The 20,654-nt window shown below is 38.5% G+C and overlaps 1 protein-coding gene across 2 annotated transcripts in view; it reads right to left on the bottom strand.

The window, feature by feature from the left end:
• RELN (reelin) overlaps nucleotides 1-20,654 on the bottom strand; it is a 449,490-nt gene that overhangs the window by 22,058 nt on the left and 406,778 nt on the right. For both annotated transcript variants that reach the window (XM_073328520.1, XM_073328521.1), the window contains exons 47-58: nucleotides 19,372-19,512; nucleotides 17,690-17,867; nucleotides 15,088-15,281; nucleotides 13,690-13,946; nucleotides 12,229-12,383; nucleotides 10,810-11,024; nucleotides 8,731-8,908; nucleotides 6,138-6,313; nucleotides 4,282-4,388; nucleotides 3,632-3,874; nucleotides 2,970-3,145; nucleotides 223-296 (exon numbers count right to left, since the gene is read on the bottom strand). In XM_073328520.1, the coding sequence (XP_073184621.1) occupies nucleotides 223-296; nucleotides 2,970-3,145; nucleotides 3,632-3,874; nucleotides 4,282-4,388; nucleotides 6,138-6,313; nucleotides 8,731-8,908; nucleotides 10,810-11,024; nucleotides 12,229-12,383; nucleotides 13,690-13,946; nucleotides 15,088-15,281; nucleotides 17,690-17,867; nucleotides 19,372-19,512 (2,094 nt within the window). The remainder of the gene's footprint in view (nucleotides 1-222; nucleotides 297-2,969; nucleotides 3,146-3,631; nucleotides 3,875-4,281; nucleotides 4,389-6,137; nucleotides 6,314-8,730; nucleotides 8,909-10,809; nucleotides 11,025-12,228; nucleotides 12,384-13,689; nucleotides 13,947-15,087; nucleotides 15,282-17,689; nucleotides 17,868-19,371; nucleotides 19,513-20,654) is intronic.

Raw genomic sequence — 20,654 nt, 5'->3', positions numbered from 1 at the left:
TCACCAGTTAAACTACAAATTAGCATCACAAGGCTTCTAGTACAGCATAGCTTTAGCCCAAAATTTATAGTCCTTTATCAAAGAGCACGACATACTAAAACAAGAGATACTTCGAAGACATTTGTGTGTTCTGTTTACCAGCAATATGCTCATTAGCTGTAACTCCAGGTACAGTGTCATTGGTCTTGCAATATCTTGGGGTAAATGATCGAGACAGCTTACCTGGCATCCTTGGTGTATTCCAGCATTACAGAGTGCAGGTCACCACAAGAAGTTGCCTCACAACCCACCACAATCTGAAACACAAATAAAATGGATCAGGTACTGCTAGATCAGGGAGATCCAACGGACATTTAATGGAATACCTAATGAACTGTCGGTTGCCCTTTCTTTCTAAAGATACAGAATTAGAAGACTGCAAACTTAGATCTAACACCCCGCCCCAACAAAAACACACTAAAAACTAAAGTGTGCACCACTTCAAACTTTGCTGCCTTTGTGGATCTTTGCATAAGACTGGAAATATTAATAATGATATCTGGGTCTTTTTATACCATGTAACCTGAGACTAATGTCCATCTTTTGTATTCTAATGTACAATAATAAAAAGGGAAGTGCCATTCTAGGTACTAGAGCTTAGAATGCATTTGGAACTAGGGGTAAAGATTTTCAACAACAGGTGCCTAACATTAGGCTCCTAAATCATGTAGACACTAACATGAATAGTTAGATTTTCAAAGTTCTGGGCACCCTGCAGCTCCTATGAAAGTCAATGTAAACTGCTGGATGCTCAGAACTTTTGAAAGTCAGGTCACTTATTTAAGTGCCTAAATATGGATTGAAGAACTTAACTTTAGGTAACTATTTATGAAAATCTTGGCCTGCACAGTTTGGTGTATACTCAGGTTCATCGGGTTAAATCGTTTTAAAAGGCTTTGTAAACAGAAATGTGCTGTATGTCTGAGGAAATAAACAGATGACTCCTCTTAACATTATGTGATGCTCAAGTTCAGAGACTTCAATATACTTGACATATTACTGAATGGCTAACAAACAGAAACATCTGACTTTGAGCAGCTTCAAAACCTGTGCCCTCACTGCAGCTGTACAGGAGAACTGAATCCTTAGTTTAGAAATAACATCTGTAGCAGTAAGGAGAGCACAGAAAATATAGGAAAGTCAGGAGCAAAATTTAGCCAAGGGAAGAGAACTTAATAATATGAATGTACCATCTCGTCTGGATCAACACAAATCACACCCACTGAAATCTAGATAAAAGATGGCTGATTGAGTAAGCTGACTGCCTGTGAAGCTGATATACAAGGCTTTCTACACCCTTTGTATACAATAGTAACAGTAGGTAAAATTCATCCCTGGGGTAACTTTGAAGGTGGTGGATTGTGTGTGTGTGGGTCAAATGCTGTGAGGGAGTGGATTACAGACATTGAATCTAAGGTCAGGTCCACGCTTATGTTCATCTAACTTACGTAGCTCAGGGGTATGAAAAAGATTCACCCCCACCCAAGCGATGCAAGTTTCATGCTATCCACACTGGTGCTATGTCAGTGGGAGATGCTCTCCTGCCAACATAGCCTCCACTTCTTGCCGAGGTGGAGTAATAATGTCGACAGGAGAGCGCTCTCCCATCGGCATAGCGCGTTCTTCACCAGATGCGCTACAGTGGTGCAGCTGCATCAGTGCATCTGTGCCGATGTAGTGCTGTAGCGTAGAATTGCCCTAAAACTGGCAATGGCTGTGTGAGAAGATGAAGGTGTTAATTTGTGGCAGAAATGGAAAACAGAGTGTTTAATTTAAAAACAACAATAAAAGACCAAGAAGCAAATGTAACTAGGAAGACACATATGTCTATCAGCCTATCGCTTTGCTCATATGTTACATCCTGTCTTTGTTTTTTAAGCCTGTGTGCTCTTTGGGTCAGGGTCTTCTCTTTTGTTTGTAAAATGCCTAGCAGATTTTGAGCACTACTGCAATACAAAAAAGTAGTAGCAATAATAATTTAATAGCTACATTGTATTGATTATAAAATGTGTTGGCCTCATTAAAAAATCCAGCTAAAAATCAAGAGTAACATCAAGTGGTGCTTTGCTGATTCTCTGGGCCATTTTTCCATGACAGATGACCAAGTAACAAAAAGGGCTATTACTTTTAGCACCTTCAGATTTTCAATATATCTCATTAGTTATTTTTCTGCCCAACTCTGACTCTGTCTCTCCTTTTCTGCCTGTTCCTTGGTAGGAATTGTTTCTTTCTTCTCAATGCTCATTTGGTAGGCAATGGCATGCACATTCCCCAGATCTCCATCTTACTGGACTTACTAATCTTGCCTTAATGTTCAGTTTCAGTCAGTCTTTGTCTCCTTGTCCCAACCACCCAGCAGCTGCTATTATAATAACATCTCACTTAGATATGAGAATAAGAATAGTTGTTCTGCATAAGACCGAGTTGCCACTCACTTCAGTAGAGAGCAATCAGGCAATCAATACCTCTAGCAACCCTGAGGAAAGGGACAGTCATTCCATTCTGGCTTGAAATAACATTTATGCAGAGACAAGGGGTGAGGTAATATTTTTTTTGTTGGACCAACTTCTCTTGGTAAGTGAGACAAGTTCTGAGCTTAACACAGAGGTCTTCTTCAGGTCTGTGTAAGCTCTAAAGCTTGTCTCTCTCACCAACAGAAGTTGGTCCAACAAAAGATGTTACCTCATCTTGTCTCTCTAATACCCTGGAATCAACATGGCTACCACATTGCATACATTTATGCAATCATTCTGACCCCATGTTTTTTATTCTATTACTGTATTTCCTGGCATTCCAACAAACAAGTTATTAAATATTTAACAGACTACTGAATTTTATATTCTACTTGAAACTGTAATAAATTCCACAGACAAATTAGGTGAATTTTTATTTGTATGCTTTACTTTGGATAAAGAGAATGTTTTCCTTACTTTAAATTGCATCATGTATCCTGGCTGTATAATGAGCTCCCTGGAGGACAGGATATTGTGTGTGTTGTCCTTTTTTTTATTTGGCCAGTAGAGGTGAAATGAGGGGTTGCCACAGAATCCGGCAGTCCTGACTGCATTAGGGTAAAAACTCCAGTTTTCTTCATGGGAAGTTCCTTCTATTAACGTGAGTTACACACAATTACTGGAATGTCTCAGCAAACATGTAGGCTTAGTATTGAATCCACAGAGTCATTATGTACAACATTTTAATGATATATGGTAAATAAGTAACAAAGAGTCTTAGTTAAAGTGTCAGCCCTAGTCAGATAGTTTAAATTGATTTCAATACTAGTATTTTTTAAAAAATATGGCATAGTGGGAATTTCCAAATCCAGGTAGTTAGATGAAATAAACTGAACTGTCCTATAACTGTTTGGATTTAAAAAAAAATCATAGTGAAATAAAAAATAATCCTTAAAATGAACATAAGCAATAAAATATCAACCTTGTAATTGTTTATAAAAAGAAAACAATGTACAGTTGAAAAATAAATTAAAATGTGCATTTGAAAGACCTTCAGTTAAGAATTGTTTAGTTCAATAAACAGGCTGACACAGGCTTCTTAAATCAGATAAGAGAATGCTTGTTACATCCTTCCTTACCATCATCAAATGTATCTACTAGTTGACTGGGATTGATCTCAGCACCTCCAACTAGTATGTCATCTAGTGCCCACTGAGCACGGTCAGAGCCTGAAACCACAATTCCATTGCTCATCACAAAAGGTTGCCACCAGCGCAGGCGAGTTGTATTGGTCAGAGCGTGCTCTGGGAGAAGTATGTAGTCATGTCTGACCGAGATGTATTTCTGATAATCCATCTCATGAAGCAAAATCCAAGATATGCCTATCATGAAAGGATTCAGGATTAGTAAAACAACATAAGGTAGAAATTGTCTAAAAATTAATGGAAGGTAATAGAAAGTCATAAGATAATATCTATGATCTGCTGGGAAAACCTTAACTTCTAATACTATTGCTACTCATGTGATTAGCCAAACTAAAGTCAATGGGATTATTTATTTGAGTATAAGTACCAGGACTGGATCTAGTTTCTTTTGAAACAAAGACAATTTAATATGAGGGGAAAATACACTTTAATATTAATATTAGATTATATAATATAAGATTATCGTTCTGAATAATTAACCCTAAAATATTTAAGTTAGATCTAATTCTGCATACTTCTCAAACATGACGGTGTTTGAATATACTCAAAAAGTTTGTTCGGATGCAACTAAATTGTTGACTTGCCTCCATCAATTGAATAGTCTAACAGAACTCCCTCCTTCCTGCACGTCGGTCTGTGGCATGTTGTCATGTTGTTTTCACTTCCAATTCTTCCCCAGTACTGTAGAAATCTGAAGGAAAAAATGTTGGTAGTTACTCACAGAATACCGTGTACCCTACAATATGGAAGATTTGTTGCCAAACACAGTTCAAGAGATTTGTTTTCTGCCAACAAATAGATTGAAAATGCTCAATATACTAAAATGTTTTATTAAAGAAAAGTGATGTTTACTTAGGGCAAAATTTTCAAAAACAAGTGTCTGAATAAATCCTGCAAAATATGCATCTGTAGGTGCAAACAGGCAATCATGTGCACAAAAAATATTAATTTGTGTGTGCAATTAAACAGGGAAACCAGGGAACTGAATGAAAATAAGAAGTGATTTCAGTAAAACACAAGGAAGGGAAGTGAAGAGCTACATACAAAAATTTAAAAAATTCAGCAGAAGGAGTGAGACCTTATTTAAAGTGATAGACTGAGGTGGGCAGATGAAACTAACATGCTATTGTCTCCTGTATCTTATGGGCCATATTCTTAGCTGCCATACATTGGCAGAGCTTTACCTACTTTAATGGAGATATGCTACTTTACACCGTCTAAAGTTCTGGACACACATGTGTACACAAGCTGCACATCTAATATATCTAGCTTGTGTATGTTAAACAATTAAGGTAAAACCTTTGTAGCTAATGAACAAGAGGTAATATTTCACAGCTGTCTTGTCGCCGGGCAATTCAATGTTATCACAATAAATATACTGCTGAGCAATATGAACTGTTAAAAGCCAACCCCAATCCTGCAAGACTTTAAGCACATTATTTTTTATATGTTCCCATATTTCAATAGGACTACTTAGCCAGGAAAAGCCAGTCATGTGTGTAAGTGTTGCCAGGACTGGGCTCTTTGTTACCAATTACCACTGAGAATTGTTTCTTTAAATATCTGGCAAATCCATTGCTTTCCCATACTCCTCTGATTTGGGGTGAGGAGAGACCTCAGGAGGAGGTTCCCTGGGCCATGTTGAAGTGTTAAATGCTTCATATTCAGTTTACAGAAGCCTCATGATAGGCTTGAATTAGCTGCTATGTACCAGACCTTGATGCAAAGGAGGGAGTCTCTTGAATTATTTTTGAATATTTGTCTTCCTTCAACACAATCCATACCCCTCCCAGCTACAACAATGTATGGGATTACATCCAGTTCCCCTGTAGTCCAGCATTACTAAATATAATTTGTATTTTTGAGATAAACAACTTTGCTTGGCTATTTAAAAAAATTTGTTTTTAGTGCTTGTGAAATATGCCGGTGATACACGCCTGGAGACCAAAATCTTCTGCAGGTGCATACCCATTTAGTTCTGAGCTTTTCTGTTGAGACTAGCAACCCATGTGCCAACTGTGGTGGTGAGGTTGTGATGTAGTTACCCGTACACTAAAGACTATACTGAGACCACCAATTCATCACTACTCTCCCACACTTTTGTCTGTAAATTGTCTGTTTAGATTGTAAACTCGGTAGGTTAAGAACCTTCTCTTATATATCTACAAAGCAGCAAGCATACTGCGGGTGTTACACAAATAATATATTAACAACATAACTCACTGCATACAGTCAGCGAAAAGTCCCCTATTGACCGTAAGAATAAGAACGATTTGTCACTGCCTACCTGAGCTGACTCTACTCTGGTGGTGGCCCATGCATAAAAAGGCTCCATTTCCTATTATCTGAACTGTCTCATCTCCTGTTCTGTTATTATTTAATGAAGCCCTCCATTACAATCTATTAGCTATGTCAAATTCTACTGGGTAACATGACATACTTGGCACCCCTCAAATCCAGGTCTTGAGTGACAGCTTGCCTCACGGTATCACCTCCAAAATACAAAGCTGTTTCCTCTGCTAGAATCCCACATTCAGTACAGGTGTTTCCACCTTCCAAGGACATCCATAAATCTGGTTTAATTTCTTCATTGTCAAAGCGCTCCTTTAGGAAAGTCTGCAGGAAGGAATGTGAGGAACAACATCTGAGGAACAACCATGAAGAGGCATCATACTCTTTAGCTTTTCTAATGAACCCAGCTAGAACTGACTTTCTGAGTATGTTTAAGAGAGACAAGTTAGATGAGGTAATATCTTTTATTGGACCAACTTCTGTTGGTGAGAAAGACAAGTTATTGAGCTACACAGAGCACTTCTTCAGGTTCATGTAACTCCAAAGCTTGTCTCTCTCTCCAGCAGAAGTTGGTCTAGTAAAAGATGTTAGCTCACCCACCTTGTCTCTCTTAAACATGGCTATGATAACACTGCAAACATAAGTATGTTTAAAATACTCATGTAAACTGTAAAATGTTTTTTGCTTTTTTTGTGTGTGAGTTAAGGGTCACCAGCCTTTTACAGACACAATAGCTTTGTGGGCACAAATAGGGTCATTTAGATGTTCAAATGCCTGATATATGGGAACAATTACTATTTGCAATTATTTGCTTTATGGTAGTGCCCAGACACACAATTAGAATCAGGGCTCCGTTGTGCTAGATGCTGTACAAGTATACAGTGACACATGGTCCCAGCCTTGCAGAGCATATAAGCATGTAGTCAGACATCTAAAACGACATTGACTGTATCAGTGCACAATTGTGAACCCAAAACTTGAAATTATTACCACCTGCAACACTGAAGCAGGCCAGGTTGAGGCTCTACTGAGAGGAAAATTGAGCCCTAAATATTTAAAAATAGGTATATACTGACCAGTGCTGTGCAGCTACTAAATATATATATATTCACAAACATTACTTTCAATAAAAGATTATTTATTTTGATGGAATTCGTGACCCTTTTTATATTCTTCCCACAAGTACTTGTACAAGTGATGTGTTGGCCACAAGAGTGAATGTGGAAAGTGAAAGTCTTGGATTACTTGTGAATATATGTTTATGTAATGGTTTGTGCCACGGGTATTTGTACAAAGCCCAGATGGGAATCTCTCTAAGTTCCATCTTCCTATTTATAAAAGTTTTAGTCAGTTAATCAGGGAGCTGAAATAATATCAGGGATGAAATCCTGGCCCCAGTGACACCAATGGCAGAACTCTCATTGACTTCAATGGAATCAGGATTTCACCCTATATTAAATACTAGTCACACATCATCAATAAAAAATAACAAATAGATGAAGACATAGATGAAGGGATTAGTTTACAAGCCACCCTTAAATGATCTAGAGCTGCCTCTGTTTCTACATTCCACCATGTTAGTTGGGTGTGTTGCAAGAGTCACCTCTTCTGGCAGGATAACAAAAGCAATGGCCTGTAAAATGGCCGTATCAGTAATGTTCTGCAAGTAAATCCTTAAATTGAATATATGAGAAGTAAATGGCTTTAATCTTAGTGGAAAGGAGGGAAATTGATCCATTTCCTGTAGCGATGTGGTACTAATTTACATTTATGTAACTGGTACCTTAAAATACTACTACTACCACTACCAATAGTAATAAATAAGAATACCAATAATTCAAGTAGCATTTAATTCACATCTTGTGTGGTTTGCATTTCCTTTGGAAAAAATGTGGTTCAACCAACGTCTCTCTTCTGTAGATTATGTACAGACAACATCGTGTATAAATGTGGTTCAGGAAACCTGAGCAAGGGGAATGCTGTAATTTTAATACAGTTTGGGAATTCTTAAAGTTTTTCCCTCAAAATATAAAACAGTATTTTAAATTGGAGACACCTGCTCAAGTCCTAAAAGCATATTTTTGCCTACACTGTACTCTTTTGCTGTATGTCTGGGCCTGTTACACACCATCATCTCACATCTAAATATCTTCAGACACACAAATACCATTTCACCTTTTGTTGCAGTAAGGTATTAACCTGGGATGTAGAGTACAACTGTAGAAAATTAAAATTACATGAAACTTTATAAGTTCCTTAAATTAATTTCATATCATCTGGAGTTCAGTGCCTTGTTTACTTGTGTCTCCCTCTTCATTATAAAGATGAGTTTTCGATACTTGGTCTTGGTAAATTTGCAACAGCAGTTGTATCCAGGAACTAACAGCAGGTTTATTAGTAGTGTATTTGAGAACTGTTTTGTTCATTTACACATAGCAATGTACTGCAACTGGTAAATAGCAGTTTCATGGGTTTTTTTTACTTCAGAAGGAAAAGATAGTGTAATTATTGGTGTTAGTGATAAGGTGATATTTCTTTAGAATACAGAAATGATATATTTTTAAATAGATGATCCAGAGCTGTACAGTTCAGATCTGAATGTAGATTTGAGGATCTCAAAAGTCTGAGAGGAGTCAGACCCCAAGTTCCAGTTGGAGTGCATCTCTGTTTTTTTTAAAGCTCTATTGATTCAATTTTTTTGTAACAAACTTTTGCAGTACTACCATATGCATTTAAGTTACCTTTAAAGTTTGAGTCAAGTAGCAGTTTGGACCAGAGTACCCCGGATCACAGATGCACTGTTTTTTCAGGCAGTCGCCATGGCCCCTACAGTTGTCCAGACAACCAGGTCCCAGATAGAAATTTTCAATGGCCCACTGAATATCTGAGTACTTCTGATAGAACCTAAACCTCACTGGACTGTACATACAAGAATGAAGAAAAACAGATACAGGTAAAAAGATAACTTTACACAAATGAAAAATGTACACTACATACATACGCTTATGAACAGCACTTCATGGGGTAACATATCATAAGACACTTTTGTAGCAGGAGATATGTTAATTAAAATGTTTCTATAGGGCATATTAGTCATTCCTCTAATTGACACTGATCATTCCATTTTAACATGTTGTTATTTAAACTATACTAGATTATAACTAAATAAAATGCACATTTCTTGTTTTCAGTTTAAAGAAGTTTTATTTTCTTTTAAAGCAGAAAGAGATGCTTCATCTGAACTCCAGTATAAATCTTCTGTTTTAGGCCCCAATGCTGTGAGTAGCCCCACTGAACACAATGGGACTATTCATGGCATAAAATCAGACACATTTAGGATCAGAGCCTTTTAAAATGATGCTTAGCATTCTTCGTAGGAATCCATTTTATGTCCTGTATAAAAGATCACATAGAATATATGGGCTAGATCTGTGAGAGCCACTGTCAACAGGTGACAGGAAAAAATATTCTATTCTAGTTTCTTCTGAGATGATTTAATTTTAAAAGGATTATTCAAATAATGCAATTCATAGTGCTTAATACTAGAAAAAATATATTGTTGCAATATGCACAGATAATTCGGGTAGCATTTTTCACTGTCTAAAGTCAAAATTCCCCCTGTAATTCAGTTTGGGTCTCTGGACAGATTGGAATATGCAGTACAGCTCTGAACTGCAGATAAGAAAGGATAATTTTGCAATTTGTTCAGACCACGAATCATTCTTAAGTTTGGTAGAAAAAACCCCAGGTGATTTTCATTATCACTCTCTTGCCCTATGTTTATAGAAAGCCAAATCTCTTCTATCCTTTCTTTGAAAGAATGGAAGTGCATCATCCAGCAAAACTGTATTAAGGAGAAGAGAGAAACATGAGACATGAAATCTGATATGGATCTCTTGTTTCTCGGGTGGCATGGGCTGGAGTGCTGCAAAAGCAGATTACTCGGTTGCTGGGAAGGAAGAATTTTGCAGTGCTTTTCAGCAAACTCTTCTGGAGCGCAGCTTTGAAGAGAACCTCTTCCAACCCTTTTACGTAAGAGAGAAAGTTGCTATGGTATGGGCACATTGAAAAAAAGAACAGGAAAAAATGGGAGGGGGGGGAGTTCTTGAACTTCGGAGGATGTCCTAGGAAAAAAAATGATGTCAGTAGGAACATAAATACCCAGTCACTCTGAAGAGTGGTTCAACTTTGAAAAGTGACTGTAAAGATTGCATCATAAGAGTCCCTGTTCATTCTGTTTCCATGTCACGTTTACTCATCTTACAAGTAAATAACTCCCCCACCCCAATTTCTAGCTCTGTAAACTCAACCAAGTATCTTAAACCAAAATTGTGCTCTTTCTGGCTCACCATAAAGATTCAGTGGGCCAAACTCTGCCCTTAGTTACAGCCGTGCACCTCTATTGCCTGAAAACATATGCAATTAGAATCTAGTTAAAAATGCCACTGGTGTTGCCAGAATAGAATCCAGCCCTTTCTCACAGAGCAATGTTGGTCCTGCATGTCAAACAGGAGCCAATAATGAATAAACCCCTTTTTAAAATCAGCATTTAGGACTCCGAATAGACAAAGGGGCCCCAATTCAGCAAGATTCTTAAGCACATGCCTTACTTTAAGCACATGAATAGTTCTGTTGATATTAATAGGACTACTCAGGGTTCTTAAAATTAGGTCTATGCTTATGTATCTTGCTGACCTGAGGCCATGGAGCAGATCTTTTGCATAAGGAAGTGTATACATAGCCATGGTTTTCAGACTATTTAGTCCTCCTTTAATTCTGTGCTGAACCCAAGGTAATGTGAGTAGTTGTTTCATACTTACTTGCCCACTAGGTTTTCAGGCAGTGAATAAGTTATCCTTTTCCATCCTTTTGTTGGAAAGAAGACAGAGGGCTGTGAAATACTCCCAGAGCATTTTGGATCTGCAGGTAAGCACTGCGGAACTAAATAGCTCCAACTCACACCAAAGTCAGTGGAATATTGTACATGGACTTGATTCTGTGCAATTTTTTCTGAAGTTTTACATCCAACAGAAATCTAATATAGATAAAAAGCATATGTAAGTTGGTATTGTAACAGTTCTTAGTATCAATAAAGAGCTGGAGGGATGATTACAGTTTAAAGATTTTTCAGCAAGAAAGTTGACTGGAGATTATGCTTTAAGTTACACTAGTAACAGTTAGCAGCACTCATATAGCACTTGCCACCCATAGATCTCATCATTAATCCCAATGTGCAAATGGGGAAACTGAGTCCAAAATCCTACTACAAATCAATGGACCCTGATCTCATGACTCCCAAGTCTGGTGCATTATCCACCAAATCAGAGTACCTCCCACGCAAGCTGCACTCATCCTATTACCATCCCACAACAGCAAAAGTTAAGATACAAATATTTCACAGAGGAATGTATAATAAAGGGTGACATTTCCTCCTTAGTGAAAAGTCCTGTGCAAGGTCCCTCACATCACTTAACCCTTGTGGATGTTCTATGTGGGAAACATGGGCAGACAAGCTGCAGAGGGCTCCTAAGCAACTTCTGTATGTTGGTAGAGTCTCTCTATGCTGGGTTCAGGTAGTCTGGTATATAGGAGGCCATATGGGGCAGGTTTGACAGGGGTGCACTGGAACTGTACTTACACTGATTCAGTAGCTCATTAAAGGGATGTGGAAGGAAAGTGGCTGCTTTTTCAACCCATATGTTGGAACAGTGACCATACAGGAGGCGTAGCTGTATTCTAGCGCCACAGCCTGTTGGTGGGCTCACCCAACCCCCAAGGAGCAAACAACATGAAGCTCAATTACTCCAAATTTGTATGGTAATAAGTAAATTATACTGATGTGTAAATTTTGGTTAGCTGTCACTTCACTAATCATATATGACAAAACACACTTGGTGTATCTGTAACAAATCCCATAGCTGCATCATGTTCTCACACCTACACCATCAGAAACAGAACTCAGGATTATCTTTGCACCCTGTCAGTAACACCAACTCAGGATTATCTTTGTACCCTGTCAGTAACACCAACACCAACCAACAGCCTGCTTGTAGGTCACCACTGGAGGGTAACAATAACAATACGTGAGCAGCGCCACGCCTTTCAGCAGGGGACAGTGGTGCAGACATCCTGGTCTATGCAACACATATCAGGCCGTTTCCTGTAAATCTGTCCTGCTCTGAGGAAAACAGGCTGTTTTAGAATAATTATGCATAATATTTTGATTATAAAGATTTTACCTTGAATTGCATAATCCAGCCTTCTGTAGGAGTTAGGTCATGGGTGACCGCATAAACTTCTCTGCCATCATGGCTACCGCAGATCATAACACCATCAGGAGAGTCACAGAATCTTTCAATTGAGCAATCATCATGGAACAGCCAATGTTCATTCACTTGAAAATAAATATTAAAGTCAATATTGTATAACTGCAACATTACATAAAGAAAACAGTAAACAGTGTTAACCACTAAGGATAAGCAATGGATTAAGTCTTTAACTATGTACAAACTATTTAGTATTGTTCTTTACAAAATTCCAGAGTACTTTAGTATTCATCATTCCCATATGTCTATACTTAACATTCAGAACAGCCCATGCTATTCTCTGACCATAAACCTGTTTACATAATTTTTAATGGTAGGTTTCAGAGTAGCAGCCGTGTTAGTTTGTATTCGCAAAAAGAAAAGGAGGACTTGTGGCACCTTAGAGACTAACAAATTTATTTGAGCATAAGCTTTCGTGAGCTACAGCTCACTTCATCGGATGCATTTGATGAAGTGAGCTGTAGCTCACGAAAGCTTATGCTCAAATAAATTTGTTAGTCTCTAAGGTGCCACAAGTACTCCTTTTATAATTTTTAATGCATAAGAATTAAGGACCTGAGAATTGCTCAATATGTTTTGCAATTATGTGGCATACATGACATTGCTGTCTTATTATATAATAATAAGATACTAAATAATATTCTCTTTTTAAAACAAATTTAAGCTCCTGCAATTGACTCTGTGGGCAAACCCTTGTAAGTTGAATGGAGATCTGTGAATGCAGAAGTCTGCAAATGTGGAGTCAATTGCACAATCAGAGCATGTGTGACCTACACAATACCATAATATCTTCAACTAATTAGTCCCACTAGCATGCACAAATATTTCCTTATTTATATTTTACTAGCTATAACTCAACAACTTAATCTGCTGGGTAACTATTTAAAAAATCGTTGCTAGCAAATATCTGCAAAATAGGAAACAAATACGCAGAGTAGGAAATCCTTTTAGAATAATGTGGCATTCAGTCAAATAACATTTGTTCTTGGAAACAATAACATAAAATTCTACTGTGCTACGGGTGCAGTAATAAGAAAAAATATCTAGACAATTCTTTTTCTTTAAAGAGAAATGTCTCATAAGTGAATTCATTAGTAAGAAACCATTTTGTATAAATTAATGGTTATTTGAAAAACTGACTGCAAGATTTCTTTAAAAATTGTATTTCCTGCCCCCCCCCATATTTACTTCCCCCTTTCCCTCCATGCACAGTTTGTAGATTTAAAAGCAGTTTGTTACATGTTGTTGGTTAAAAAAAAGGTACAGTACAGGGACTGGCTCTGACATTCATTGTGGTGAGACCAACAAGATCAGATTTAGAAGTAGCTGTACTGACTTCCTGCTCTTTGGCTCTGATCGATATCAAACTTTTACCTGTCGTTTTGTCTTCTGTAAACATATCAAAAGCGATCCTTCCAGTGGGTCCTGCATCTGCAGGAGAACGTTCGTGTTGTGGGAGTGGAGCACTGCTAAAAGTGTCTAACAACACTGTCCTCTGATCAGCAGAGCCAGATATCAGCACATTGTCAATAGCCCAGTCATTCTGATCTAAGCCATCATGTTTAGGTTGCCACCAGCGGAAACGGGTTCCGAGAGCTTTGGCCTCATGAGGGAGGAGAATGTTCACAAAGCTAAAATATAATAATGGAGATAAGTCATGTGACAGCCATATCTTAATCTCTTGAATTTTGAAAAGAAAAAACAAAGTTTTAAATAAGCTGAATAGGGCTTTTAAACAACGTTGGGCCACATTCTTTGACCAAGTCCATCTTATTTGCCCTACGGTGCAAATGGGCGGAATCTAACCCTAGCTCTCCCTGCTGGAGATTTCCTCACTGTAGGGGACTCCTCAATGGACACAGAGCCTTTAAGACTGGTTCCTATTTCATTGTCCCAGCAGCATCTGGCACAGGCAGTGTATTATGAGTGGAGAGGGACAGGGAGGAAGAGTAGCCAGAGTATGGTGTGTACTGGATATGCTTAAGTGGGCAGTCCCTTTGGGGAACACTGCCAGTGATGCAGGTTTAGAGGAGCCCCAGGGCTGCTCTAACTTGCTCCAGAGCCAAGCAGAGAATCAGGGAGCCAAAACCATTTAAAGAAATTATATGCTGAAGTAGAATCAATATATTAATTTGATGTTAATATTAACTAAGATATTTATTTTCAAAGCTGGAGACACTGATCATATAACAATGTTTTATTGCAATTACCTTATTTCCTTTATAGCAAACGACTAATGCAGACATGGGTTAAAATGGCACTGATTCCTTCTAATATTAGGAAGTAATTCATCAGTGCACTGAGGGCCAGTCCAAGGCCTGTGCATCATTTAAGTCCCACTTCAGCATTAAAATAAGACTTAAATGTGGCAGAGACCTTCTGTTTAGACAACAGATCTACTTTGTGCTTTAGCAAATCAGAAATCAGATTATAAATAAATGTAAGTTAAAAATAGTGTGGACATTGATAAATCAAATTAACTCTTCTGACTAGCTATAGTTTTACTTTAACATTTACTGGTGAATAATGGTCAACCATTCACCAATGTAACTGGCTGTCACAGACTCCATCTGATTAAACTGATGGTATACTGCTCTAATGTTTGAGGCCCAATCAGCCAGCACTTACACACATGCTTATCTTTAAGCACACAAGTTAATCAGGTATATAAATGTTTGCAAGATTATTTACACACAGCAATATTAGCAATCAGGGCAGATTCTTTGTGAAAAATCCAAAAGAATGAATTAGTAGAAGTATATATTTACAAACCCGGGTTTGCTGAACTGGTCATAGAAAATTTCCATTAAGAGGTTCCAAGTAATGCCACCATTCACAGAGTACTCCAGGAGAACACCTTGGTTCCGATTGTTAGGAGTTATCAGACATCCATACATGAAATAAAACTGGATGAATTCTGCATTAGTGAGGTTTAAATCCACTGTCACTAATAAACGGCTGCATCCCTAAAAAAAAAGAAAAGAAAACATATTTTTGTCGGTGTGGCTGGTCAGTTAAGATAATCACCAAGGCTGTGATAGTGATGCTTTCAATGAATATATTCCTGAAAAATACATTTAATTATTTCATTATTCAGTTGTTTTATGGGAATGAAGTGGTATTTTAAAAGGCCAAACGTCTTAATAGGAAGGCTTCATAAGACTGAACCAAAATAATCACAGAATCATAGGACCATAGAAATGTAATACTGGAAGGGACCTCGATAGGACATCCAGTCCCTTGCACTGAGGCAGGACTAAGGCCTTGGCTATACTACGGGGGAAATTCGATCTAAGCTACATGAATGGCATAACTCAAATCGACGTAGCTTAGATCTACTTACCATGGGGTCCACATTATGCGAGGTCAAAGGGACTGCCCCCTACTCTTCTCGATCCGGTGGAGTACAGGAGTCGACAGGAGAGTGTTCTGTGGTCGATTTAGCGGGTAAAGACCCGCTAAATCGACTGCCGATGCATTGATCGCCGCTCGTTGATCCCCCGGTAAGTGTAGACAAGCCCCAAGTATTATCTAGACAATCTCTGACTGTTTGTCTAACCTGTTCTAACCTGTGGATGAAGATTCCACAGCCTTCCTAGGTAATTTGTTCCAGTGCTTAATTACCCTTATAGTTACTGAGTTTTTCCTAATGTTTAACCTAAATTTCCCTTGCTGCAATTTAAGTCCATTACTTCTTGTCTTGTCCTCAGGGGATAAGGAGAACAATTTATCACCCTCCTCTTTAAAACAATCTTTTATGTGCTTGAAAACTGTTATCATGTCCTCTGTCAGTCTTCTCTTCTCCAGACTAAACAAATACAATTTTTTCAATCTTCCCTCATAGGTCATGTTTTCCTGACCTTTAATCATTTTTGTTGCTCTCCTCTAAACTTTCTCCAATTTGTCTCTCATTTAAAACATAAATGATTATTTACAATTTAACAATTTTGCCAGAAGAATGGAACATACTATATCCTTTTTTTATCACAAGTGTCATATGTAAGATTTTTTTAACCTGTGAAGGAGATCTGATTTTCTGTACATACACACAGAGCAAAATTTCCAAAAATGGGATCTAATTTTGCAACTGCAGCTTTGCATGTCTAACTAACTGAATTGCAGGCTGAAAAGGTTGTTAGATACCATCACTCTATTACTTATGCTCAAAACTGGTTGTGGCTGAAAAATTTCAGGCAAGAAAATTAGAGACCAATTTGAGGCTCTTAGAAAATTAGGACCATAATGTCATTCATTACTCTTTTAAAACAAAAATGGTTTTGCTTTAGAGCAGTAATCCTTAATTACTTAATATTTGTCAAAGCTCTATGGACACGAAAATGGCTAGACTACATAGTGACAAATAGGCTAATTCTACCTTGTAAAAAAGCTTTAAAATATTACATGCTTCTACAATTCAATTTGTAGTCCCATGTAACAACATAATAATTAATGCTAAAACAGAATAATTAATGATCTGATCTGCGAACATAGTTTCAATTACTTTCCATCTTGAAAGATGTGCACTGTGGATTTACTGTCACAAATTGCTATCTATATTTATATGTTTACAATATTCAGGATCCACTGTATCTTTGTTTTCTTAAATCTAGATTACAAAAATCCTCATCCCCATCTATTCAACACTGGCTGGAATAAAACACTTTAAGTAACATGAAAGTAAACAGTCTGGTATGTGTAGACCCATACCCTCAGGAGACAGAACAATTGTAATAGATTATTTTTACACCTTCTGTAAGACAACCTGTATTTTATGAATCACTCACGCTGCCCAGTGCATTCATGTGGTGTCAACTAACTCTTAATGGGAAAAGGCAGTGAAAAGTTATTGCTTTCTGCTGTTAGAAAATAATACAGGCCTGAGACTCAGTTCTAAATATACCTTAAATAGCCCCCAAAACAAGTATGTTTAGACTTTTTAAAAGCAGTATTAATACGTACATGCAGCCTAGATAGCAGCAGCACCAGACCCTGTACAGATTATTCTTGCCAGAAGGACAAATAATTTGTACGAGTAGGCCATTGATGAATGAGTGGATAAAAACAGCTCAATACCATGGACTGTGCCTTGGTCTATAGGCTCATTTCTGGAGGCCCCTCTATGGCTTGTTTCAGAGAACCTGCACATTGACCTCTCCTTGGGTGCTGGGCATGGGATGAGCTGAAAGAGATGTATCCAGTTCTCTGTAGTGTTTCTGGCAGGCACCAATGCAGAGTCTGCCAGAACTTGACCCTCATCAAGGAAGTAAATATACGTTTTTGATTTATTTCTAATAATTTTTTTTGGTTACTTATTTATTCAGTTTCCTAAATCAACCACATTGGTACAGTCAACAGGCAAGAGTTAAACACCAACCCCGCTGAAATGAAGAGCCATTCCAGATGCCACAGCTCCACAGACTGTGCTCAGTTTCCCTCCATTTACTGTTAGCCAGTTCTGATTAGACGGAGCTCGATTGAAGTTGTCTTTAAGTTGCGTTGGAAGGGCTGCCTCTGGCTCATCACAGTAGAGCCCACCCCAATGTTCATCACAGCTGCAAAGGAAAACAAATACAGAGTAAACTCATTTGAAAACATTTTCTACACCAAGACTTAAAATAATTTTATTCCAGCCCAGGGGAGCAAGAAGCCATTTGTCTCACCTACAAGCAAATGCTTGGAGGAGTCGCCCTGCTGCCTCTTTCTGAAGCTGTTACTGTTAAACAGGATATGTTAATTGTGTAAAGACCTGGATGTGCACGGTTTTAATTCAAGCTGATAATACACCAGATACATAAGACATGTCTAACACTGAACTTTATCATTAAAAGAAATGGTATTTTGGTAGACAAATCTAATCAAGATAACATGCCAAGCCTAAACAAATAAGTTTGACCATCTTTTGGTGTTAGAACTATATATCATTTTCTATAGTTAAATTTATAGAGGACAGATACTTTTACTGTAGCTTGTTTCACAATCCTAGATTCTTGCTACTCTGAAACACCTTTCCACCTTTCAGGCAGTGTTTCAAAAATGTAGACAAACATAAAGACATAGTCTGATATTATATAAATGTATCTCAACAGAGAGATGTACTTTGGTTCTTTAGTGCCTTAAGCAGGGAGGCAGATACAGAAAATGTCTATGTTGCACTTGGCTCAATGGATTTTCCTTCTAATGAACATGGGGATGGTAAAATTATGCAGCTAGGAGCAATTTCTGCTGCCATTTGTGGCTGAAAAGAGTCCCAAATTCAGCAGAATGGGTATTGTTATGCTGCCGGGCGGAAGAATTTTGGAAGCCTGGGTAGCTGCGTGTCTAGCTCTGTGGGGCTTGATATGACTCTCACACAAGGAGTTTTGGGGGGAAGAAGGGATAGCAGGGCTCTATTGGAAGCTGCCAGCATATAGCTTGGCATTAGATCATTGAGCCTACACCAGTCCTGAGGCTGGAGTAGCTGCAAACTGGCCTGGTGAAGAGATATCCAGCATCCAGTCAGTTGCTTGGGCTGGGTACAAGGAACAGGATTTGGGGCATAGGGAACTGGAGTGAAAGCCCCATGTAATTCCAGGGATAATCTTTGTTCCTGAGGATGCAAATCATTCCAAAGAGGACTGTGCCCTACACAGGCAATGCCTCATGTACATATTTCAATGCTGAAAGGGAAGTAAATGACATCAACCTAGAGGATAGAACAGCTTGTACACTGCCTTTGGGCACCACAGAGCTGGGGGAAGGATTAGCACCATCTCTGTCTAAATTCACCTTGGTGCAGTCCCAAACCACATTGTCATCAGCACGGGCATGTATCTCAAAGGAAAATCTGGACCGCAGGAAGTCAGAGGAGATTCACTCATACACTCCAATATGCCCACCTATCTCTCCTCTTAGAATTTTATTTCCCAAGTGATGCTGGCGCGTCGCTCTGTTTCAAAGAAGAAATTCTGCTTTTCTTTAAAAATAATACTTCTTCCAAGCAATTTCCTTGAAATCACACATTAAAATGGGAATGAAAATCTACAGCACTACCCACCAGAGGGAAACAGCTATACTTACAAACAGTTCCCTTGTGTGCACCTCCCATGGCCACTGCACATATCTATACAGCCATCCCCAATGTAGACATTGTCTATAGCCCATGTTTGCTGCTTGTCAAATGGAGCCGGCTGGTGCCAGCGGAAACGAGTTGCTTGAGACCTTTGAGAAAGGAAAAAAAAATACAAAGGTAACACTTCCAGCTGTGCTAAGCCCTATTTTGATTAAAAGGAAATACAACCATGTATGTTCACCCAAACCCGGGCCATATTTATAAAGAGGATTTATTTACCAACTGAACAAACAAGGGCTGGCTCAAGTGAATTACCAGGCCACTTACTATGGCCCTCTGCTTGCAAGGCCAAATGTTCACTATGCAGCTTCTCTTCTCACCCTTGCAAAGCTGCTCTGCTATGTCTGGAGGACAAAGGGAGTTAGTCCCATGGAAACAATGAGATGATACAGGTCATCATAATGAGCAATGGTCTCATCACAGCCGCTGCCTAATCACTGTCAAGTTTTTGTGTGCTTTACGGCAGAGGGGAGTTTTAAGAATGGATCTGAAGGAGAATAATGAGGAGGATGTTTACAGGGAGCTCGTCCCATGCATAAGGGGCAGCATGACATAAAGTGTGAAGATGCTTGCTGAAAAATTTTAAAATGGGCAATCAAGACTGGCATCATTAGTGGAATAAAGGTGTGTGGGGGGGTCAACATATCAAGAGCATCTTAGAGACAAAAGGTACAGCAGGGATAGGCCACAAAGGTCCTTAAGAATGAAGACAATTAGCTGAGTTTAATTCGGTGCAGAATTCGGGAGAAAATGGAGGTATGCAAATGGCAGTATGACATGGCCGAAGGGATAGGCAAAGAATTTCACATTGAAACGGTAACCAGTTCCTGGTGGAGTGGGGTCCTGTATGTTGTAGGTTTAGCAGAATTGTCTGAACTGTCCAAACCAAAATGCCAAATACAAACAATCTTGACTTTGAGAGAAGTCTGGATCTAGATCCACATCAAGAGGAAAACTGTGGTCCCAGTGAAAGCAACCAGAGTTTTGCCACTGACCTTGATGGGGCTAGGATTTCATCCTTAGCGTAGGCACAGCCTGCTTGGAAGTAATCTGAACACAATGTGCATGCTAAAAAATAAAGACATTTTTTGTGACTTCTCATCAGTGTAGTTTCCAATCTGATTTAGTATATGTTTTGCTGCACTTAGGCAGTAGATGGCAGCATCAAACTACATGCTGCTTTACTCTGAGCAGAAAAATAAATCACCTATTAACAAGTAACAGAAGAAGG

This window comes from Lepidochelys kempii, chromosome 1, assembly GCF_965140265.1.
Source record: "Lepidochelys kempii isolate rLepKem1 chromosome 1, rLepKem1.hap2, whole genome shotgun sequence".
Classification (NCBI taxonomy): Eukaryota; Metazoa; Chordata; order Testudines; family Cheloniidae; genus Lepidochelys; species Lepidochelys kempii.
This window is presented reverse-complemented; position numbering and strand designations above follow the sequence as displayed.